Source organism: Odocoileus virginianus, chromosome 26 (assembly GCF_023699985.2).
Source record: "Odocoileus virginianus isolate 20LAN1187 ecotype Illinois chromosome 26, Ovbor_1.2, whole genome shotgun sequence".
Lineage (NCBI taxonomy): Eukaryota > Metazoa > Chordata > Mammalia > Artiodactyla > Cervidae > Odocoileus > Odocoileus virginianus.
Window position 1 is genome coordinate 8,697,211 of NC_069699.1, and position 23,388 is coordinate 8,720,598.

At 47.2% G+C, this 23,388-nt stretch overlaps 1 protein-coding gene and 1 long non-coding RNA gene across 2 annotated transcripts in view; one reads left to right on the forward strand and one right to left on the reverse strand.

The window, feature by feature from the left end:
* The first annotated feature begins 1,258 nt into the window (after nt 1-1,258).
* TRANK1 (tetratricopeptide repeat and ankyrin repeat containing 1) overlaps nt 1,259-23,388 on the forward strand; it is a 93,927-nt gene continuing 71,797 nt past the window's right edge. Inside the window, 2 exon segments of the mRNA XM_020902119.2 lie at nt 1,259-1,447; nt 21,913-22,044. Of these exon segments, the coding sequence (XP_020757778.2) occupies nt 1,425-1,447; nt 21,913-22,044 (155 nt within the window). The 5' untranslated portion in view covers nt 1,259-1,424.
* Nucleotides 8,732-18,054, reverse strand: LOC139031199 (uncharacterized). Its single transcript, XR_011483591.1, has 3 exons — nt 17,918-18,054; nt 10,993-11,144; nt 8,732-10,490 (listed from the first exon to the last, which is right to left on the reverse strand). It is a non-coding gene; the product is annotated as an uncharacterized lncRNA (long non-coding RNA).

Below are 23,388 nucleotides of genomic sequence, written 5' to 3' on the forward strand. Positions count from 1 at the left end.
CATCACCAACTCCTGGAGCCTACTCAAACTCATGTCCATGGCGGCGGTGATGCCATCCAGCCACCTCATCCTCTGTCGTCCCCTTCTCCTCCTGCCTTCAATCTTTCCCAGTATCAGGGCCTTTTCCAGTGAGTCGGTTCTTCGCATCAGGTGGCCAAAGCATTGGAGTTTCAGCTTCAGCATCAGTCCTTCCAACGAATATTCAGGACTGATTTCCTTCAGGATTGACAGGTTGGATCGTCTTGCAGTCCAAGGGACTCAAGAGTCTTCTCCAACACCACAGTTCAAAAGCATCAATTCTTCTGGGCTGTGCTATAGTCCAGCTCTCACATCCGTAGGTGTGTCCATGGGTCACCAAATCTTCCTTGCCTCACTGGAAACTCTTCTGTTCCTCTGGTTCAAGCCCCGCGAGGCTCCTCGGTTGTGATGCTCCCCCAGACGGGTGTGGGCACCACCAGGAGGCAGTCTAGGCCCCATCCCGCCCAAGGGAGAGTTGCAGGCTCCGCTCTCTGATTGGGCCAAATCCCCAGCGTGGAGGAAAGAGATCCCCGTCCCGGAGAAGCTGAGGACCAAGCAGAGGAGATGGGTAGGAGGCTGTGCAGCTTGTTGCGCCAGGGAAATGCAGTCTGAGGTCGTCCTAACCGCCCCCCAACTCCTTCGGGGACCACCGCCCTTCCAGGAGGTTCCTTTCTGTTCCCCCCTGCAGTGAGAGGGTCGCTTCTCCACCGGCGCCATGAGCCTGAGGGTGAGCGTCAAGGTGTCGGGGGTCTTGCCGGCTTCTTTCCACCCGAATCCCCAGCACCCCCGGAATGGAAGGCCGAGCATACACTAAGTACTCCATGTCCAAGATCAGACTCAACCGAGGCAGATAGGAAGTGGGAGCTGATGGGCTCGAGGCGCATCTACCCGGGGCCTGTCCCCCTAGTTTCTTTGTTGGAGGGGACGGGAGGTCCGGGGGCGGGGCTCAAGGCCATTGGCTGACCATTTCCTGTCTCCCCGACAATCGCGGCGACCTCGCTAGGGTGAGAAGTCACCGTGACCAAAACCTGTCGGAGGGGGGTGTGCGCGCGCCCGGTCCCTCGAGGTGCGCGGCTCGAAGCACTCGTTTTTCCAAAGGTGGCCGAGAGCCACCCCATTGGAGCGCTCGCCCGCAAGATGGGAGACATCGAAACGCCTCTTTAAAACACACTGTGACAAACACCCCCTCCCACCCAGCGGCGCCGTGCACGTGAGTTTTCGGGCCCTCGCAACTACGTGGAAACTTGGAATAGGTCTGTGGCTGCCTACTGCCGGGCGCCGGGGTCTCTGCGCCCCCGCCCAGCTCGTCGCAGCGGAGGGGGCCGAGCTACCGCGAGCCGGGGACCCAGCCCGCTGAGTCCGTCCCCGGGGAAGCGGCTCCCGAGGCGGCAGCGGCGGCGCGGGCCATGTGGGACGCGCGGGTAACTAGGTGCGTAGAGGCGCCGGACGTGCGGGGGGCTCCTCGGGCCTTCAGCCGTGCCTCTTCCCGGCCTGAGGAAGGCGGCCGCGCCTGGGGGCCGGCGCGCCCCGAGGCCCCACCGGGGCAGGCGGTCCCTGCGCTCATCTAGGTGCAGACGCGGGCCTGTTGCGCGGGGTCCGGGTGGAGGTGGGGGGCGGCTCCGGCGTTCCTGGCGCCTGGGGAAGGGGCGCGCGTTGCGACAGGACTGCGGCGGCGCGCGGCCTGCCACGTCCCCACCGCGGCACCAAATCTGCGGCTCCAGGGCCCGCCTCCCGCCTCCTCCGGTAGACCCCGGGGCCGCGACTGTTCAGACCAGCGGACGCGCCCGCGGGGCACGCTGCGGACTGGCAGGCGCCCGGACGCGGGGCGGGATTTGCCGGGAACTTAGGGGAGTGCTGGCCGCTTCCTGGCTGGAGGAGGTTGGCGAATCCAGCCCCGAGCAGGCCTCTTCCCCAGCCCGCTCGATCATGAGCTGGGCTTGCCTCAGGCCCACCGTCCTCGGCCAGGAGAGTCGGGAGGCGGGGATAGCACTAAGGGCCCGGGGTTCAGAGGCGGAGTCCCAGAAACCCAGGCTTCTGCTTCCGAGCGTTTGCAAACGCGGGCTCGGAGCCTGGAGCCTGGGGCGGTGCACTCCGCCCCCTCGCCGCACGCCTACTGGGAGCCCGGAGCATTAGCCACCTGGCTGAAACAGCCTTTCTGCAGCCCGACTCCCGGCTAGGGGCGTTTCTAGGAGGCTGCAAGCTTTGGTTCATACTAGGCAAAATTTATCGGGAGATGTACAATTTGCAAGAAACAAAACAAAACAAACAATTTTTTATTTAAGAGGAGCGAGAAAGGGGTGGGCTCTGAGGTTTCTAGTCCCAGTCCAGCTGTTGTTGACCTAATCAGTCCTTAGGTGGGAAGAAAGCAGGGAGCCCAGGGCCTTCAGCACCCAGGTTCTGCCCCTGCCTGGAGCTGAGCTTCCCAAGTGCCAGGCACCTTTCTGAGGCAAGACTGTTCCCCGGATGGCTTCGTCTTTTGTTGATTATCCTGTTTTGTGCTTTATAGGAAGTACTACCCTGAAGGAGAGTCAGAAGTTTATTTCAGTTGTTTTGCAGTCATCTCTGTTTTGTACAGTTGCAGGATGGATGCATGAACTCTTGAGTACCCTGTGCTGGCCTTTGTATCCTCCACAGGAGATGGGGGGGGGGGGGAATGGGTGTGTGGGGGCATCTGTCCCTGGGGTAAGATCCCACTGCTTCTGGCCTATGAGCTTCTGTCTTTTCCTAACCAAGATCCACAATAGAGTCCTGCACCCAGGCACATACATATATCAGTATAAAACTGCAATAAGAGCGTCGTGAGTGCTAAGTTGATTTACTTATTTGGGACTCTCTGTGAACCCATGGACTGTAGCCTGCCAGGGTCCTCTGACCATGGGGTTTTCCAGGCAAGAATACTGGCTGGAGTAGGTTGCCATGCCCTTCTCCAGGGGATTTTCCCCATTCAGGGATCCAATGGAGTCTCTTATTTTCTTTACCACTAGTACCACCTAGGAAGCCCCCAAGAAGAGCCTCGCAGAATATTTACACTCTACTGGGTGAGGACAGTGATATTTTCTATTCTATTCCATATTCTGGTTTTTTTTTTTTTTTGAAACCTAGTTATAATCCGTTAACTTGGTTTGATCACTGACTAACCGGCCCTCGGTGGCAAGGGCAAGCTTTCTTTGGGGCACCCTCAGAGAGGTGGAGGAGGGTATCCATATTTCACTGGGAACTAACTCTGGAAGGGGATGAATTGGTTTAAGAGATACGAAGGAGGCTGAGATTCAGACTTGAGTAAGGGGAATACTAGAAGTTGTGGCTGCAAAGGCAGGCTGAAGAATGCTTCTGGTTCCTCTGGTTCTATCTGTCTGGCCCCACCAGGCTGCCTGCCTGCCAGGAGCCCAGTGAATGGGTGGGGCCTCCTGTGAGTGCTGGGGAGGTAGCAGAGTAATGGCTTCTTGCCATTCTGTCTTTTTTTTTTTGAATAAGCAGGAAGGAGAATGCTGAAAGGCTGCCAGGAGCAATGGATTCATACATTCCAAAGGGGACTCTTTTAAGTCTCTGCACAGAATTTCACCGCGGGGTCAGCAGCAGGGCAGCGAGCATTTTATAGAAGAAGGAGCTGAGGCTCATCACCTGGTAGTCATTACAACTAATTAGTAGTAGATCTGGCCTTAGACACCCACTCTTTCAGGGACAGAAAAGAGACTTTATGGAATTCTTAAACTTCTCTTTGCTGATCGGTTCTTTTTTCCTGCACCTGCTACCAAAGGCCCATTGCTATGCTGTGTACCCTCTTAGTATTTTATTTTTGCTTCTTGGGATGAAGAGTCTGTTAGCAGCCAAAATAGAGCATGCGAGCCTCTATCTAGGTGGGAAAGGTAAGTGACCCTGAGGATGTTCTTAAAAACTGAAGTGGGGTTGGGTTGTGAGTGTGGTATTGCTTTCATCGGCCTCCAGGAACAAGCTGTTCTCTGCCTTCCCAGACAGAGAAGTGGAGCTGACCTATTGGCACCCTGCCTCTGGGTTTCCAGTCACTGACCCAGCTAACCTTGTCTCATGGCCTTTGTAACAAGTTTCCTTAAAGTGTAGCCTGAGTTTCTTAAGGCCCAGAAATCTTTGTTTTGACAAATCTTTATAAGAAAGAAGAACTAGGGGGAAATAGACAGCCTCTTTAGCAAAGATGACTCTTTATGTTACCACTGAGATCTATGGTGGGACAGTGGCAAGGGTGGAGAGAACATTTGGTTTTAAACTTTATTTTTTAATTTTTAGCTTCACTGTGCCGTTTGCAGGGTCTTAGTTCCCTGACCAGGGAATGAACCCGCATCCTCAGCAGTGAAAGCATATAGAGTCCTAACCACTGGACCACTGGGGAACTACACACTGCTATATTTAAAATGGATAACCAACAAGGACCTACCGTATAGCACAAGGAACTCTGCTCAATGTTATGTGGCAGCCTGGATGGGAGGGGGGTTTGGGGGAGAATGGATGTGTATGGCTGAGTCCCTTTGCTCTTCACCTGAAACTGTCACAACACTGTTCTTTGGCTACACCTCAATACAAAATTTAAAAAAGGAAAAAGAAGAAACTTTTTAAAAAGGTATTAAAGCAGGTAAACAGACATCTTTCGAACCCCAAAATGTCACAGTGCCCAAACTAAGATCAGTATTCTTCCTTTGGTCACTAAGGTTGTCTGTCCATTTTGCCTGATCAGACATTTTTCTTTGTCTCAGATTTCCTAAGTAAGCATTGCTTTGTTTCCTTGATTTTGTGGAAAATCTGAAAGTGTGACTGAGCGTTACCTGTAACCCCCTGACCCAGTCTACCCGAATCAACTCCATCTTTTGCCTGGGCGTTGAACCAGCATCAGTGCCCACCTGCATCCCCATAGCACATTTGTCTTAGCTTCTTTGAGCCTGGTGAGCTGGTAGGACCTCCTGTGTGTTTGTCGGAGACAAGCAGAGTCTGGATTTAGCTATTTCTGTTTGAAGTTCTGATGACATCTAGATTGAGATGTTTTTATCTTGTAAGTGCTAAGTCCTCCTGTCAGTGAAAAGAAAGATTGCTAACCTTAGAAAACAGTGATGACCTTTTGAAGGTGCAGGGGCAGACAAGTGTTCCCTTCTTTCCTTTTATGTTCTTTGGCTGGTTCTAATAATTAAATTGACACAAGGGATTAACAGGAGGAAAACAAATTTAATTTCCTGCATATGAGCGCGCCTTAAAAATATGAGACTCAAAAATAAATGGAAAAAAAAATATGAGACTCAAAGAAGTCTAACTGATACAGGAAGCTTTTATGCCTTTTAGGCAAAGAAACAGCAAGCATTGACAAAGGGGCTTGGGCTTGGGGTAATAAATTGGTGAAAAAATAACAAGGTTTGTTTACACAGCTCTCTCGCCCTAAATTCCCTATCTCTGTTGATAAGGATGCCTCCTACCCTTCTGGTACAGGGAGGGTGCCTTTCCCATAGGAAATTTATTTTTTGCTCTCAGAGGGGGAAGGAGGGTCAGAATGTCCTTTTTGCACCAGCTGTTTCTCAAATACCTTTGATACAAAATAATAATCACTATGCCAGAGTGGCACATTATAGGGTAGCATATTCAGAGGAAACAAGGCCATTTGGGGGAAGCTGCACAACAGAAAATATAGAGAATTACCGCACTCTACTGAGTAGTTTGATTTACTGTGAAAAATACTTGCATCACAAGTGTCAACTGGGATGAGCTTCGTGTCCAGCTGTAGTCCCCAGGGTTCTCGCCTATGGTCACCGTTGGATCACCTCATCCATTGTCCGTCAGGGTCCACTGTACCTCGAGGCTCAAAAATTGGTGACTTCGAAGGCTCACTGGCGTCTGGAATCTGAACTCACTGTCCAGGTACTAAGGGTCTCCGTAATATGCACTCAGATTTTGTCTCTAGTATACCCTTTGTTCTCCCGTCAGCGTCTTACCTGGTCTCACCTCTTTCTGCTTTTTCGCTTTCCAAGGCAGTTGTGCTCCACATACCTGAGGGCCAGTATACCTCACATATTGGCCGATGGAGGATTTTTTTTTTTTTCCCGATAGAGGATTTAAGCACGTGAGACCTAGGCACTGCTAACGGGGCAGAACAGAGTCAGAGCCAAGCAGCCCAGGGAGCAAGGGTGAGTGGACACGTAGATAAGCCTTGCAGAAGGGTTCCCGGCTCCTGAATCCTCCGGCCCTGCACAAAGTCTGGGAGGTAAGCTTTGTGCTGTGCCCAGACAGATGGAGGGCACTTCCAGCAGGATGGACGGAGGGGTGCCGGAGAAGAGAGGGTCATTCCAGGTAAAGGGGGCAGCTTGCTATGAAGAATAATGACAAGCACCATTTCCTTATATACAAACACGCCACGTTGAGAGGTTCTACTAGGTGAGCATAGCCGCTGGTACACCCCACCTGGAAAGGTCCTCTTGGACTGGGCATGCGCAGGAGGCCGTGGAGGAGGAGGTGGGCAAATATCTTTTGACAACTCCCAGATGAATAAGTTTTGGAGATCTGGTTAATGCACAGCATAATGATTATAGCCAACCACATTGTATTATAAACCGCAAAGTTGCCAGGAGACTAGATCTTAATTGTTCCCATCACAAAAAAGAAATTATACTTGTCTGTCATCATAGAGGTATTAGCTAATGCTATGGTGGCAAGCGTATTGAAACAGATAAATATAAAATCAACACCTTGGGGACTTCCCTGGTGGTCCAGTGGTTGGGACTCTGGCTTCCAATGCAGGGGACGTGGGTTCGCTCCCTGTGTCGGGAAGATCCCTTGGAGGAGTGGGTTACACTCCAGGATTCTTGCCTGGGGAATCCCAAGGACAGAGGAGCCTGGCGAGCTATAGTCCATAGGGTCTCAAAGAATTGGACATGACTGAAGCGACTTAGCCCTCATGCATGCTCCCAATAGTTGATTGTGCCTGGCTCTATGTTAAATGCGTTTCATGTCTTATTTATTCCTCAGAGAAATATTGTAAGCAATCCCCATTTTACAGCTCTCTCTGCCCCCGAGTGTGAGCTTCATGAGGGCAGCAGAGATTTGGGTCAGTCTTGATGCACATGTCCCAGTATCTAGCCGAGGGCCTGGCACACAGAAGGTGCCCAATACTTGCTGACTGGCAGAGGAAAGAGGAAGTCCAGTCCTATAGGTGACTCGGCCCCTGGTTAGCGTTAAGGAAACCGAAGGCGAGGGTTAGGGAATTGGCTGCCTGACCCCAGGCCTGGAATAGGCCCAGTGGGACTGGATCCCGGGTTTGTGGACTGTCTTTTGTGAGGAGGAGGCACGCTTGTCCGTCCCGTGGGGCTGGCGCCAGCCTTGTGACTGCAAAGGTGTGTGACGGGGAAGGCACCAGATGAATTTGGGATCATGTGGTTACAACAGGGAGAAGGCTGGAAAGGAAAGTTGAAGGAGGCGTTTGTGTTTAAACAGCTTTGTGTGTTATTTAGAAGGCTGGGAAAGCAGATGGCTGTCTTTTCAGCCTGGCCAAAGTTCACACTTTTTTCAAGACCGAGTGGAAAGCCCTGTGTTTCAGAAAACTGTCAGCTGTTGCTAGAACTTCGGAGGGACTCAGATCTCCCCAGCATTGCTCAGGTACCTCCCTGTGAGGAGGTGCCTTTCAGGGACCCTGTCTGGGGGAGACTCTTATTTAGGGGAGCTCCTGGGCACCTCTGTGCCCCAGTGGGTGGTGTTCCAAGCTCTCCACTGGGTTTGTCTTGCCTTTCAGACAGGGGGAAGCGAATTGCTGTGGTCTTGGGGGTGGGAGGAGGGACAGAGGCCATTAATCTGCACCTGAAATGTTACAGGGGCTTCTCAAGTGGCTCAGTGGTGAAGAATCCACCTCCCATGCAGGAGACACGGGTTTGATCCTTGGGTCGGGAAATGCCACAGAGTAGCGTGGAGGGCTCCAGTCCAGGGAGGTTGCAAAAATTGGACACGACTTAGCAAGTGAAGAGCAGCAGCAGCAAAATATTACAGAGGGGCTGGGGAAGGGATGTGGAGCCCAGCCCGCTTGGGCTGCTGTTATCCAACTCGAGTTCTGCGCTGAGTGAGAAAGCGCCTTTGTTCTAGGGCTGTCATGGGGCAGGGGTGGTGCTGCTCCCACTTCACAACCATCCATAGCTCCCAGGTGCTCTGAGGGAGAGTGGGAAGCCTAAATACAGGGACTGTGGCGGTAGTTGGGCTGCCTGGATTTAGCACAGATACTGAGTCAAGACTTCTGAGCAGCATGTGGAACATCCTCATTTGTCTTCAGGTGGAGTCTGGAATGCCAACTTTTCAGGGTCACTGTTTTGGGGGTTTGATTTTAATTTTCAAGGCCACCCTTTCTGTTTTCCCCAGCCCCCCCGACCCTTTCTTCACTTCACCTCTCAGGGTGTTGTGAACACAGATTTTGGTATTAGACTTAGGTTTGTGCCTTGTTTAGAGAAGTCCCTTTTCTTTGATTAAACCTGTTTCCTGACCTGTAAAACTGGGATCATAATTATACCTCCCTCACCGGCACTGTTAGGAACAATTTGATGATAAAATGTCTGAGAAGGGCTTAGCGTGGGGCCTGGCATGTAGTAAGTGCTCAGTGAATTTTACCTGTTATCATGCAGCTACCCAGGACTGCTCTCATTCAGATGGTGCAGTGCAAACAGGCCAGTCTGTGGCACAAAGAGGAAAAATTGTGCCCACCCCTGGCCACCACTGGGACGGGGGGTCTCCTTATGGCCTTCCTCTTTGGGGGGCAAGTGATTTAGACTCCACTTCTGAGCCAGGAGTTGAGATCCATCCTTCTCGGCCCTTCAGCAGCATTTCTTGAGCATCTTCCAGGGCCTTGGCGGTTTCAGAGACTTGGAACATTTGCCTTTCAGGGTACAAACCACCTGCACACTATCCAGGACTAAAATGTGCCCGAAAGCTCTTAGCTTGTCCTTCCTTGAGAATGAATTTCTTTAATCTGAGTTTACATTCGTTCTTGTCTCTTTTTTTTTGGAGTTAAAAGATTCCGTCTCTTGTGAAATTATGTGGACAGCAGATGGTACACATTGATTTATTTTTTTAAGATGGTACACTTTAAAAAAAATTCTGATTTGGCAAATCAAGGAGTTGGCAACCTTATTTAGGCTCCCTTTGATTTCTTTCCCATGTGTGCAAACATTACTGTTTGTCAACTTAAAAAAAAAAAAAAAAAACCAACTAGGAGTCACTGATTTATAGGATTATTCTTTGCTGTTAGCATTTTTCAATCTCTGGCACTGTCATATCCCAGGTGACACATGGCCCTGTTTGCTGACTTTTGGATTTTCAATAGGTGCTTATAAATTTGGGTGAACATCTTTATCCTTGGTTTTCCCCAAATAACCAACAGCTTTGGCAGTATGATCTTGGTTGTTTTTGATTTGTACTTTGTGTGGTTGGCTTTTCTTCAAATTTGGGTCCAAAGGAACTACTGTTGTAAAATTTAGTTTGTGCCTTAAGAGTTCAGTCTACAGGGGAAAGCAGAAAGACAGTGTCTAGCATGGAGCTTTTGAGGCCTAGCACAGGGCCTGAAATACTGAGACTGTGGGGGAAATATATTTAATATGTTGAAAACTGCTTAGATCCTAACTCAGGGCCCTGAGTGGTTTTAAAAGCTACACACACAGGGCCGGGGCAGAGATGTTCACAGCAGCAGCGTTGGCGTTAGCTGGGGTGAGCATGGCAGGTGACAGGTTTGCTGGGGTTCAGAGTGTCGGTGGGGGAGGAGGACCACAGGTCTGAAAGTCCTTTGGAACTTTTATGGAAACTGTGCTTGAGAGGAGGTGGGGGGTGGGACCTCAAGACCCTGGAGGCTTTTGTAATGTGGGCACAGCCTGTGATCTGAGGGATCCAGGGATGTCTCGCTGGTGGTGATGAAGAAGCTGAGCAGGAGCTGGGTGAGTCTGAGGCCTGCGTGTGTGTGCTCGGTCACTCAGTTGTGTCCAACTCTTTTCCGACCCCATGGGGTGTAGCCTGCTAGGCTCCTCTGTTCATGGGATTTCCCAGGCAAGAATACTGCAGTGGGTGGCCATTTCCTTCTCCAGGGGATCTTTCTGACCCAGGGATTGAACCTCAGTCTCCTGCATCTCCTGCACTGGCAAGTGGATTCTTTACCACTGCTCCGCCCGGGAAGGCCCTTGGTCTGGGGCAGGGAGAGCTAATGCCAAAGACGGGGAGGATGTGTCCAGAGGGTGTGTGTGAACCCAGCTTGGGGACGGCTGTTCTGGGGCCTGCATGCCTCTTAGGGGAGACAAAGCTGAGGGTGAGGTGGGGAGCAGGTGACTTGCACTGGCCTGCTGTAGGGCACTTCGGGTGTTCATGCTTTGGATGCATACATTCATTCTGGCTCAAGTCTTCATTACGCAAACTGGGAATGACACACAGGACTCATCTGGGGTGTGAATGTGTGGCCACCTGGAATGAATGGTGCAGAAAGGATTCTGAAGCCTCATCAGGCCCTGCAGGAAGGAATACTGTGATCAGAGGGTTGAGTGGGTGGGTGGGGAGACAGAACCCCGGATAGGGACCTGTGTCTAATGTGAAGTTGTAGAGAGGGGTGAAATAGGCAAGTCCTCTTCCTTCATTTCTAGTCAATAAAAGAAAAATTGCCAAGGACTTGGGCAGAACGTAGAAGGTTCTGGAAGGCTGATACTTTCTTTGGGAACCAGAGAAGGGGCAGGAGCTTGTGGGCCTCAGAGGCAGGGAAATGTGGGGTTGTAGGGCCCCAGAAGGCCCTCCTTCTGCCCCTCCTTTCTCTGCGTAAACGTACCGTCATCTCTCACCAAGAGGATTTTCTTCTCAGGATTGGGGTGGGGGGTAAGGCTGCGCCCCTCTGGAGCTGCCTACCTGAGTGGGGAACTTTTCCCAAAGTTCCAGTTCAAAACCCCTGGGGAAGGGGGCTCTCGGACCTGCAGGTCTGGCACCCAGAGCCCACGTGAGATCCTGGACCCCCTGACGCACCTTCGCCTCCCATTCCAAGGAACAACTTCAGGAGAGAAGGATTTGGGTCCATTTTCGTACTTGACAGCACTGACCCCTTCTGCTCTTCGTTCAAGGCCTTGAATCACAAATTTTTCTCAGCTGCTTAACTGGCTGGTAATTTCAGAGAACCCCTCTGAAAACAGACAGATGGATCTTAGGGCTATGGTCTTTTCCTCCCTCCCTTCAGAGCTATTTTTTTTTTTTTTTAATTCTTATTGGCATATGGCTGATGCACAATGTTGTTAGTTTTCGGTGTACAACATAGTGAATCAGCTATACACATATATGTATCCACTCTTTTTTAGTCTTTTCCCATATAGGTCATTACAGTGTGTTGAGTAGAGTTCTCTTTGCTATATAGAAGGCGATTATTAGTTATCTGTTTTCTGTGTGTGTACATGCTCTGTCACTTCAGCCGTGTCCAACTCTTTGTGGACCCAGTGGACGATAGCCCGCCAGGCTTCTCTGTCCATGGAATTCTCCAGGCAAGAATACTGGAGTGGGTTGCCATGCCCTCCTCCAGGGGATCCTCCCGACCCAGAGATCAAACCCAGGTCTCCTGCTTCTCCTGCATTGCAGGTGGATTCTTTATCGATAAGACACTGGGGAAGCCCCATTTTATGTATAGTAGTCTGTCTATGTTAATCCCAGTCTCCCAATTTATCCCTGTCCCTCCTTATCCCCCTGGTAACCATAAGATTGTTTTCTACATCTGTAACTCTGTTTCTGTTTTGTAAATAAGTTCATTTGTACCATTTTTTAAAATTCTACATGTATGCTATACCATACAATATTTGTGCTTCTATGTCTGACTTACTTCACTCTGTATGACCTCAGGGTTGTGTTTTTTAACAAAATATTTTCTCTTTGCTGGGTAAACAAAACAAAGGTTCTGTAAATGTTACAAGGATCACACTGAAATAATGGAGATTGCCGTGGCCTGTACCACTAACCTGAACCTTCCTGGATTTGGGGCCACAGTGGGTTCTAGTCCTGGCTTCCCTGCCCACCCACAGGTGCTATAGACCAGGATGCTGGGTGGAGGCAGGAGTCAGCCTGGATCTCACCCCTGGTGCTCACCCCAGTGTGACCGTGGTCAGGCCCCCCAAGTCTCTGAGCCTGGGGAGATTTGGCTTAGAGCATTTCCCTTGCTCTGAAAATTTTAGCCCAGCCATCTCACTTTCTGAAATCCTTTCAATTTTAGTAATTCTGAGAACATATTCAGAGAGATATTGTATTACATTCCTAGATCTGCAGTAAGAAATTGTACAACCACAAACTGGGTGCTTTAAACTGGGTCTTGTGGTTTAGGAGCATCTTCCCCATTTTTTCCCGATCTCCCCAGAAATCTCCACTTACTCATTTCTTAAGTGTCTCTCTAGAAATTCTCCCAATAGATCAAATCAAATATATATATATGTACACTAGCCTGTCCTCAGACTCTCCAAGTTGTTCTCCAAATTGTTCTCCAACTGGCTTTATTCACCTTGGTTGCATATTTTGACATCTCTTCCTTTGGATCTGCTGTATTTATTCTTAACAATGATAGTGTTCTATTCTGAGTGGTATATATACCACTTTATATAAGTGTCTCCACTTGTTGGACTCTTGGATTTGTATCCTTTTTGCTTTGACAGACAATGAGGCAATTAATATCCTCATGTCCTTGAATGAAATATGTCTGTAGAATAAATTCCAAGCAGCTGTGTGAAAAACTTGTGTATTTCTGTAGGGAGAAGCTGTACCACTTAAATCTTGTCATCAGCTGTATGTGAGAGTGATTCTCCATCCATAATCTTGCTGCTTAGGGTGTTATTAAACTACTTTCTTGGAGAAGGCAATGGCAACCCACTCCAGTACTCTTGTCTGGAAAATTCCATGAATGGAGGATCCTGTTAGGCTGCAGTCCATGGGGTCGCTAAGAGTCAGACACAACTGAGCAACTTCACTTTCACTTTTCACTTTCATGCATTGGAGAAGGAAATGGCAACTTACTCCAATGTTCTTGCCTGGAGAATCCCAGGGACGGGGGAGCCTGGTGGGCTGCCATCTATGGGGTCGCATAGAGTCGGACACGACTGAAGCGACTTAGCAGCAGCAGCAGCAAACTACTTTCTGGGGTTTTTGCTGTACGGAAGTTTTAAACTTTTAATGAATTCATGGCTATCACTGTGTGGAAGATTACTTACAATTTTTTATTGCATTAAAGCCTTTTCAAATTTATGTAATTTGAGAATCAAAAATACAGAAAGGTTACAATGAAAAGGTGGGATTAGGTCTCCCTTCTCCACCCTGTACCCCAATAAAGGTAATTTTATTTCTCATGCATCCTTCCAGAATTTCTTTGTGCATATGTAAGCAAATGCAAATATATATATTCTTATCTAGCTCTCCCCTCTGTCTTTTAAAATTTTGCACAAAATAGAGTGTAATGTATACACCATCCTGCATTTGCTTTGTGTAAATATATTTTGCAGATTATCCCAGATCAGTACATACAAAGCATCTTCATTCTGTTTTTTTCTTTCTTTTTAAAGAAAGTGCATACTTCATTGTGGGGGTGGCTGCAATATAATTTATTAAACCAGTCCTCTGTTGATGGCCGTTCAAGCTGGTCCCAGTCTTTTATTATTATAAACAATTAGACAGTGAATAATGTCACACATCTACCATTTCCTTTGTGTGCAATCAGTTTGCAACACTGATTCCCAGAAGTGGAACTACTGGGGCAAAGGCCCTGTGTGTGTGGCACTTGATTAGATCTGACCAAGTTTCCTCCTGAAGCAGTTGAAGATAATCTAAAACCTTTTCTCTTAGGGCTTTTTTTTTTTTCTCAACGCTTTTTGAAAAATGAGAAATTTGCATCTAAACAAAGGCACAGATTTTAACGCTCCTGTTCAGTGAGCTTTGATGAATGTATATACCTGTGTGACCCCGTCCCAATCACCGTAGAGAACATTCCGTCTCCCGGAAAGTGCTCTTATCCCCCTTTCCAGTCAGTAACCCTCCCTCCTTCCCTGGGTAACTGCTCTTCTGCTGTCTTAGATTTGCCAGTTCTAGAGCATCAGCCAGATAGAATCCCACAGTATGTAGTCTTCCGAGTCTGGCTTCTGTTGCTTAGCATAATGTTCCTGAGGTTCTTTACATTGCTGTGTGTGCCAGCAGTTTCTTTTCACTGCCCTGGTGTCTTTTTGACACGAGCATTTTTTTTTCATGTAGAAGGAATTTTGGTGTATGATGTGTATTCGTTTTCTGTAGCTGCCGTAACAAATGTCCACAAACTTAGTGGCTTAAAACCATGCAGACTGATGATCTCACAGTCTGTCGGTGAGAAGTCTGGTTCCCGTGGCAGGTTTCATGAGGCTGAAATCAAGATGTTGGCTGGCTAGGAGGGTCTGCCCAGAATCCTTTTCTAAGCTCATTCTTGTTGTTGGCAGGATCCAGTTGCTTGCAGCTGTAGGACCGAGGTTCCTGTTACCCGACTGTCACCCAGGAGCCTCTCTCTCTTTCCAAGGCCACCTGCATTCCTCCCCGTTGCCTCCCCTCCATCTTCGAGGCACGAAGCGATGGGGTTAGTCTTTTTCAGGTTTCACATCTGCTTCTGCATCTCTCTTGCCTTCCGCTTCTCCAGCATCTTTCTGATTCTAGCCAGATAAGTTTTTCCACTTTAGAGGGTTAATATAATTCTATTGGGCTCACCTAGATAAGGGCTTCCCTGGAGAAGGAAGTGACAACCCACTCCAGTGTTCCTGTCTGGAAAATCCCATGGACAGAGGAGCCTGGTGGGCTCCATGGGGTCACAAAGAGTCTGACGTGACTGAGCGACTGAACATGCACAGGTGGTGCTAGTAGTAAGGAATCCGTCTGCTAATGTGTGAGATGTTCAGAGATGCAGGTTTGATCCCTGCATGGGGAAGTGCCCTTGGAGGAGGAAAAGACAACCCGCTACAGTGTTCTTGCCTGGGAAATCCCAATCCATGGAGTCCCAAAAGAGTCAAATACCACTGGGACTAAACAATGACAACAAAACAACCTGGATTACATCTATTGTACAAAGGCCCTTTTGCCACGTCATGTACTGCATTCACAGGTTCTGGTGGTTGGGAAGTGGGCATCTTTGGGGTGTGTATATGTGCGTCCATTGTTTGGCCTACCAAACAGTATGAATTAGAAATTTAACTTCCAGGACTTCCCTGGCAGTCCCGTGGTTAAGACGCCTCACTGCCATTGCAAAGGGCACGGGTTCGATTCCTGGGCGGGGAACTAAGATCCTGCATGCCAGGCATTGCGGCCAAAAAGAAAAATTAACATCCTTTCCAGATATTGTGCCAGTTTTACTAGTGATTCATTCTTTCCCTGTCAGTTTTAAGAACTATGTTTTTCACACATGGATTATATTATATGTTTACTTCTGGATGTTTGGTTTTGTTCCACTGGTCTGCTTGTTTTCATGTTAATATCACACTTTTAAAACTTAGTTGAGTTTTATAAATACATTTTAAAATGTTAGAAAAGATTTTCTCTTTATACTTCTTTGATTAAGAATATTTTGGCTACTCTGTCCTGTTTATTCTCAGATGAACTTGCGAATTCTTACATTAATTTCTTTAAATATCCTGTTTTTTAATTGGAATATTTTTGGGGAAGTACAGTAATTAATTTAGAGAGGATTTGATACTTTGTAATAGTGAATTTTCCCAAACAGAAACATGTTATGGGGAGAGAGGTGGATTGGGAGTTTGGGATTGACATGGACACACTGCTGTGTTTAAAATATAGGACCAAAAAAAGAAAAAAGAAAATATAGGACCTACTATATAGCACAGGGAACTCTGCTCAATATTCTGTAATAACCTAAATGGGAAAGGAATTTGAAAAGGAATAGATACATGTATATGTATAAATGAATCACTCTGCTATATACCTGAAAGTATCATAACATTGTTAATTAACTATGTGTGCTTACTCACTTAGTTGTGTCCGATTCTGCAGCCTCATGGACTGTAGCCCACCAGACTCCTTTGTCCATGGGGATTCTCCAGGCAAGAACAGTGGAGTGGGTTGCCAAGCCCTATGCTTCAATAGAAAATAAAACTAAAAAAAGAAACATGTTGTGTATTAAAGTTTAAAATTCAAGACTGTCTTTTGAGGAAAGTTTTGTTTGTTTTATCCACGTCAGTCTTGCAATTTTACAAGTGCCAGTGGCTATTAATAGAGAGATTAAAAAAAAATTCCCCCTGCCCAACCAGGGATTGAACCCCGGCCCTAGCAATAAAAATACCAAATTCTAACCATTGAACTGTCAGAGAATCCCCAAATAAAAGCTTCCATGAGAATTATATGTAGACTTGCATATTTGCTTAATTAAAATTTTTCTTATTACTCTGGTTTTTCTTGGAAAGTCTATATCTCTTCTCTCAGGTTGGACAGATAGAAGGTTTTTGTTTTTAACGGAAGCATAGTTGATTTACAATGTGTTAATTTCTGCTATAAAGAAAAGTGACTCAGTTATATATATATGTGTATATATATATGTATATTCTTTTTCATATTCTTTACCATTATGGTTTATCACCCTGTGCTATACAGTATAGGGCCTTGTTGTTTAGGGTTTTCTGTCCTTTGTTAATTTTTATCCCATAAACATCAAATTGAAAAGCAACATGAACATAACTGGCCTTCCCAGGAGTCCTATTTCTGCTTTTCTCCTCACAGTGAAACATTCCATCAAAAATTTAACAAAAAGCATACTGAAGTACTGGTTAGTTGCGGGACAAGAGTGAGTCAATCTGAGATGAGTCCAGTCTTAATATGAGGGTCAGGGGAAATAGAACTTTCCATTGGCTGTATCGGCAATTCTAAACAGCAGGGGTCAATTGTGGACTGAAACTACCCTGTTCCCCTCAGACAGAAACCAAACTACTTCATAAAATCACGTCAGAACATTTTCTTCATGCTTGCTTTGCAAGGTCAGGAGCAGTTTTGTACACTTGTGCCTTGCTTTTGTGCGTCTTTGCTCTGTTTGTTAAGGGAATGAGTAGGGTGGAAACTTAAGGTTCTGTATTTGTGGAAGTTACGGAGCCATGAGATCATTTTTTAGTTGTACTCCTGTGGGCACTGAACGGAGGATATCTGGCAACCTGTGAGCCCATGTTCTATGTCAAGATATTGTGTGGAAGGAACTGCATGAGGATTGACCTCCTGATGGCAGGTACTGTTCGTCTCTGTATCGTAGATGTTGGGTGGGATAGAAAGACAGAACAGTGCTCAGAGGCGGGGATGAGACAGGGCAGGGAGTGTAGAAATTGCACCCTTCCCCCCAAGAAAAAAAGAAGGAACAGCAAAGAAAGCAAATCGTCGTCCTCAGAATGAGCTCTGACTTTGGATTCTTATCCCTCACTGTCTGTGCCCACCTTCCCGTGGGAGCAGGAAGGAGTCGGTTTTAAGAACTGCTGTCTCTGGCCTCGGTTTTTTGCAGTGATCTCTACCCTCAGCTTTCCAGAGTTGATCTTGGATTGTTCACTACTTGGAGAGTGTTTTGAAAGAATTTCAATTAAAAATACCCAAAAAGCAAACAAAAAAAACCCCACTACCAAGAAACAAAAAAAGTAAACAAATTTGCTGTTGTTATGTCGTACCCAGATAAGGGACAGAGGAAAAGCCTCTCTCTCTGCCCCTTCCAGCTGCCCGGGGCCCACTCTGTTTGCAGTCTGGCTCCTGTAAGTCAGTTATAGATGTCTTCATGTGTATACACACAATGCAACTCTAATGGAGAAGAATTTTTTTTAAAAAGAATATAGATATATACAAGTATAACCGAATCACTCTGCGGTATACCCGAAACTAACACAGCGCTGTAACAATCAACTATCCTTCAATAAAAAGCAAAACAGAGTAAAGATACACACAACATGACAGCCACCCACGTCTGCTTTGTTTTCAACTTGCTAGTTTCAGAACCTCGCCAGTGCATTTGCATTTCTCTTACGCCTGCTTCCTCTGTTGTTGCCAAGCAGCCCTGGCCACCTCCCAACAACTGGACCTTGAATCCTTCCAGAGATGTAGTGAAACAGCGAAAGCAGACTCTGCCCCTGTGACACCATCTTTACCTTCTAATCTTTGAGCTTTAACCCTGCTGACAAAACTGAAAGTGCAGGAGCCTTTCCTGGCAGTCCTGTGGTTGACTTCACCTTCCAATGTAGGGAGTGCTGGTTTGATCCCTGGTCAGGGAGCTAGAGGGTGTGAGTGGTAAAGAATCTGCCTGCCCATGCAGGAGAAGTAAGAGATGCAGAATGGTCCACATCAAAACAAACAAAAAAGACTGAAAGTGCAGACTGCTGGACCCATGCCTGCCAGGGGCACACACGGTGGGGTCTGACCGCCGCTGACTGTTTAGCCTCCGCCTGGTTTCTTCAGAGTGGAGTCTCGCCTGCAAAGTCAGTCCGCCTAGGTTTGGATTCCACCAGCACCACTGTCCCTAGGACTACGGCAAGGCCCTTACCGCTCCTTGCCTCAGGTTCCCGATTTGTCACATGGGGACACAATCAAGTCTTCCTCCTGGGGCTTCTGGTAAGAATGAAATGACATGATGATGTAAAACACGTACTAGGTGCTCATTACATATTCATTCTCAGGAGTACTGTCATTACGGTACATTATTACCACTGTGTTTAACAGTTTCACCCTATAAATAGACTGATCACTTGTTAAAAGAAAAAGACTTCACAGCAGAGCTCTAAGCATTCTAAGCAACGATATAAAGCATTCTTCCCTGTGATGAAGATGTAGCTGTCAGTAAATCCTGTTGAGAAGCAAAACACTTCCTTTGTGGTTGGCAGTCCCGCTTTCCTTGTCACGTGACTGTACCAAGAAGAAGCCAAGATGTAAGAGGATGTAAACATTGGATGTCTACTCATAACATTTAAAGCTCACTTAATTTCTAGAGAAAAATCAGATGTGAATTGTTTTTATTGTATGTACAGTGGAAACGTTTTGTGTTTGAATTCTTTAATTAAGCCCTTAAGGAGTGTCATTTTAATAACATTTATGGTCTGATTATGAAGGTGGCACATTTTCTGGCAATTGGAAATTCAGAAAAACTCAAGGAGGAAAATTAAAACCCTAATTCCAGTGGTGAGGCTGTTAACATTCTGGCATGTCTTCAGTACATTAGATGTGTTTAAAATTTAATTTGGTATTATATGCCTTTTTATGTAGCCTGTATCTTTCATTTACTAACATAGCCTATCATTAAATGTTCTTTTACAACATGACTTTAAAAATAACTGTGTGGTGTTCTCCCATATGGGTGTTTTATAACTGATTCGAATCCATTATACATTATGGAATATTTAGGGTTATTTCTGGTTTTTCACTGTGGTGAACATCTATGAGGCTAAGTGTATCAGCAATCTAGTATATTTCTCCTGCAAGCCGGATATGACAGCTCCCACCATTTGGGGTCATTCTTTTAATATTTCCTAGTGACCCTTTACTATTTTAATTCTTCATTCTTTTGCCTGCTAGTGATGGTGGTCCTGGATATCCACTGTCCATGTATTTAGCAATTACTTGTGTTCCTTTGTGAGTTTTCTGTCTGTGGCTTTGCACATTTTGATCAGGTTGATCCTTTCTTGCAGTGAAAAGGCATTTATAAAAGAGGGGTAACAGAAATTCCCTAGTGGTCCAGTGGCTAAAACCCTGCGTTTCCACGGCTGTGGACCTGGGTTTGATCTGTAGTTGAGGAACTAAGATCCCATAAGCTAGGTGGTGCAGCCTAAAGGAAAAAAAAAAGGGGAGGGTTAGTTGTTACAGACAACAACAACAACAGTTGTTACAGACATTTCCTGTTGCTAGTTGTCCAAAAATTGCTACTTTAAAATTATTTATTTGACACCTGGCTGGCAATATTTGAAGGAGAAACACATGTTTTTATTCTCTAATCAATTATATACACTTTTTCTCACGGTCTCCTCTGTCATCTCTGTATAAATGAGTCATAGAATTTAGAGATTATTTAATGCAAAGTCTAGGTGGAGTTTTTAATTTTGACTTGTTTACCAATAACATGCCTCATTCTGGTATAGCTCTGCGTGGTGAACGCAGAAATGCAGTTCAAAAGTCCAGTTAGCTCATGGGCTTAAAATAAGCCACTGGGACTCCCCCCACTCCCTGTTGGTCCAATGGCTAAGACTTTGGGCTCACAGATGCAGCGGGCCCGGTTTTGATTCCTGGTTGGAGATACCAGATCCCACATGACACAACTGAGACCTGGCATAGACAAATAAATAAATATTTTAAAAATAAAATAAGCAAAAAAAAAAAAAAAAAAGCCACCACTTCTACCTGCTTGGGTTGGCTTCCCTGGCCCCCAAACCCCTTGCCAAGGTTTGAGGATACAAACAATAGGGATTATTCTCTATACAATGATTGTGCTGATCAAGAAGGCTCTTGATAGATTGTACTACCCCACAGGTGCAGGGCCTATGCAGCCACCTGAAATGTCCTCATTTTTAAGACTTTCCCATCTTGAAAAGGAGAAAATTCTAAGGGACATCTCTTCTGATCCCCCCCCTTTTTTTTGGCCACAGCATGTGGCATGCAGGATCTTAGTTTCCTGAACCGGGATCAGACCCATGCCTCCTGCAGTGGAAGCAGTCTTAAGCACCAGACCACCAAGGAAGTCCCTGACCCCCACTTTTCCCTGCCTCCTTGGCTGCTTCTGGAGGCTCTGCGAGGCCTCTCCTGTCCACTGCCGTGGTGTAGCAAACACTTGCCGAGGCCTCAGCAGGTGGGCAGGGCTCCAGGCCACACCAGAGAGAATCGGTAACTAGCAGCCTCTCTGGGTCTGGCCTTCTAATTCATCACACAGCAAATATTTAAGTGCCCATTCTGTGCGAGGGCTACCAAATGAATGAAACAGGAGTCGTGAAAGAGGTGAGGGCTTCCCAGGGGATGCAGACAGGTAAGTGGGCAATAGCAATCTCAGGGACAAATACTTCGGGGCTTTGAGGACCTTTGGAAGGAGGAGAGTGGAAGGACTCTCAACTCCTTGGATGAGTAGGCAGTGCAGTACAAGGTCAAGGGCAGAAACTTCGAACTGGGGTCAGAGCTGGGGGCGCACATTAGCCCGGCCTTAAGCAAGTGACTGGAACTTCTTGAGCCAGAGTTTCCTCCTCTGAACAGTGAAAATGGTGCCTCCTTTTGAGCTGCTGCGATGGGTAAATGAGAGTAATGCTTGTGGCGGTTGTGGGAACAGCTGCCACTTATCTAGCACACACCACCTGCCAGCTTCATGTCCTCTTTTAAAAAAAAAAAATGTTTATTCTTTATTTTGGCTGCCTTGGGTCTTCGTTGCTGCACTGGGTCTTCATTGCTGCGCGTGCGGGGTGGGGGGCGCTACTCTAGTTGCGGTGGGCGGGTTCCCCATTGCAGGGGCTTCTTTTGTTGCATAGCACGTCGGCTCCAGGCACTTGGGCTTTAGTAGTTGTGGTGCATGGGCTTAATTGCCCCACAGCTTGTGGAATCTTCCTGGAGCAGGGATCGGACCCACGTCCCCTGCGTTGGCAGGCGGACTCTTAACCACTGGACCACCGGGGAGATCATTCAGGCCGTCTTATGTATGGAAGCTGTCTCCTTCCTTACAGCCTGCCTGGTCATTAACACAGAATAAATGGAATCGTTCTGGCCGCTGCTCCTGAGGTCAGAAAAGAACTGAGAAAGAAACCGTCTCCGATCAGACACTCAGTCTGGTCCCTGGGTGGGGAGGGGTGTGGGCAGGGTGTGCCTTCAGCTGGTGGGAGGGGCCAGGATGAACAACCTGCCCCTTCAGACTCGGAGCGATGCAGATGTGGAGAGGAAGGAAGCCGGTGCCACCAGCCTTCCCTCCTCACCTCGCAGGATGGACCCCATAGCTTACGCTGAGCTGCTGAAAGAATCTGGCAACCAGGGTTTTAAGAGTGGGAACTTCTCTTTGGCCATCAGAAAGTACGATGAAGCCTTCCAGATTCTCCTGCAGGTATACCAGTGGGGGTAAGTGTTCGGATTTTCTCCCTGTCTCTTTTTCTTGTGTGTGCAGTCACTCTCTTGGTTTTGTTTTTTTCTCACCTTTTATCGACACCAGCTAGTTTCAGTTTCCTTTCTTCTCCCACTTTCTATTTAACGTCTCTGCAGTCTCAGCACCTCTAGAGGAATTCAGGAAACAGAAAGTGAAACACCGGGGACTGTTGCTAAACCCTGCAAAACTTCCCCTTTTGTCTGCTTCCAGCAGAATTCCTGGAATGACTGACTCTGTCTCCAAGCCTCTGCACTTGGAATTCGTTTCATCTTGTTTATCTGTGCTATCAACTCCCTGGCCTGGCCACAGGGCAAGCCACCAGGAAGTAGGGCTCACCTCTTCCCCTGCCCCTTCAGCTTCTAGCAGACCTGTTCCCAAGCATTTCAGGATCACAGCCCACGTACAAGTTATGGAGGACCCCAGAGAGCTTTTGTTGGTGTAGTTATCAGTAAAGCCTGTATTAGAACTCAAAACGGGGAAACATTTAAAATATGTATTTATTCATTATTTTAAAATATCAGTAATAAACCCGTGACATGCTGACCCAAGCAGTGTTTTTAAGAGCAATTACTTTTCAGAACCAAAAATTTGGTGAGAAGAGTTTCACATTTTATGTATTTGCAAGTCTCTTTAATATCTGTCTCAGTGGAAGACATCTGGTTTTTCACGTCTGTTTCTGCATTGAGTCTGTTGTGACATCACGCTGCAGGTAGCCTCTGGAAAATTCCCCATCCACATGTGAGAGAAGGATTGTGAAAAAGGCACCTACTGTCTCAGTATTATTGTATTAGTTTCCTGTTGCTGCTGTAAGAAATGACCACCAACTTCGTGGTTTAAAACAATACACATTTATGATCTTGTGTTTCTGGAGGTCAGGGGTCCAAAATGAGCCTTGTGAGGCTAAAAAGCAAGGTGTTGGCAGGGCTGGTTCCTTGGGGAAAGTGAAAGGGAAGTCGCTTAGTCGTGTCCGACTCTTCGCGACCCCGTGGACTGTAGCCTACCAGGCTTCTCCGTCCGTGGGATTTTCCGGCAAGAATACTCAAGTGGGTTGCCATTTCCTTCTCCAGGAGACCTCCCCGACCCAGGGATTGAACCCCAGTCTCCCGCATTGTAGGCAGATGCTTTACCGTCTGAGGCACCAGGGAAGCCTGGCTCCTTGGGGAGGAGCCCCCATTTCCTTGTCTCTTTCACCCTTCAATGGCTGCCTGTATCCTTGACTTGTGGTCCCTTCCTGCATCCTCCTCAAAGCACATCATTCCAGTCTCTGCTTCTGTCATCACATCTCCTTCTCCTCTGCCTGTGGCCGACACTCTCAGTCT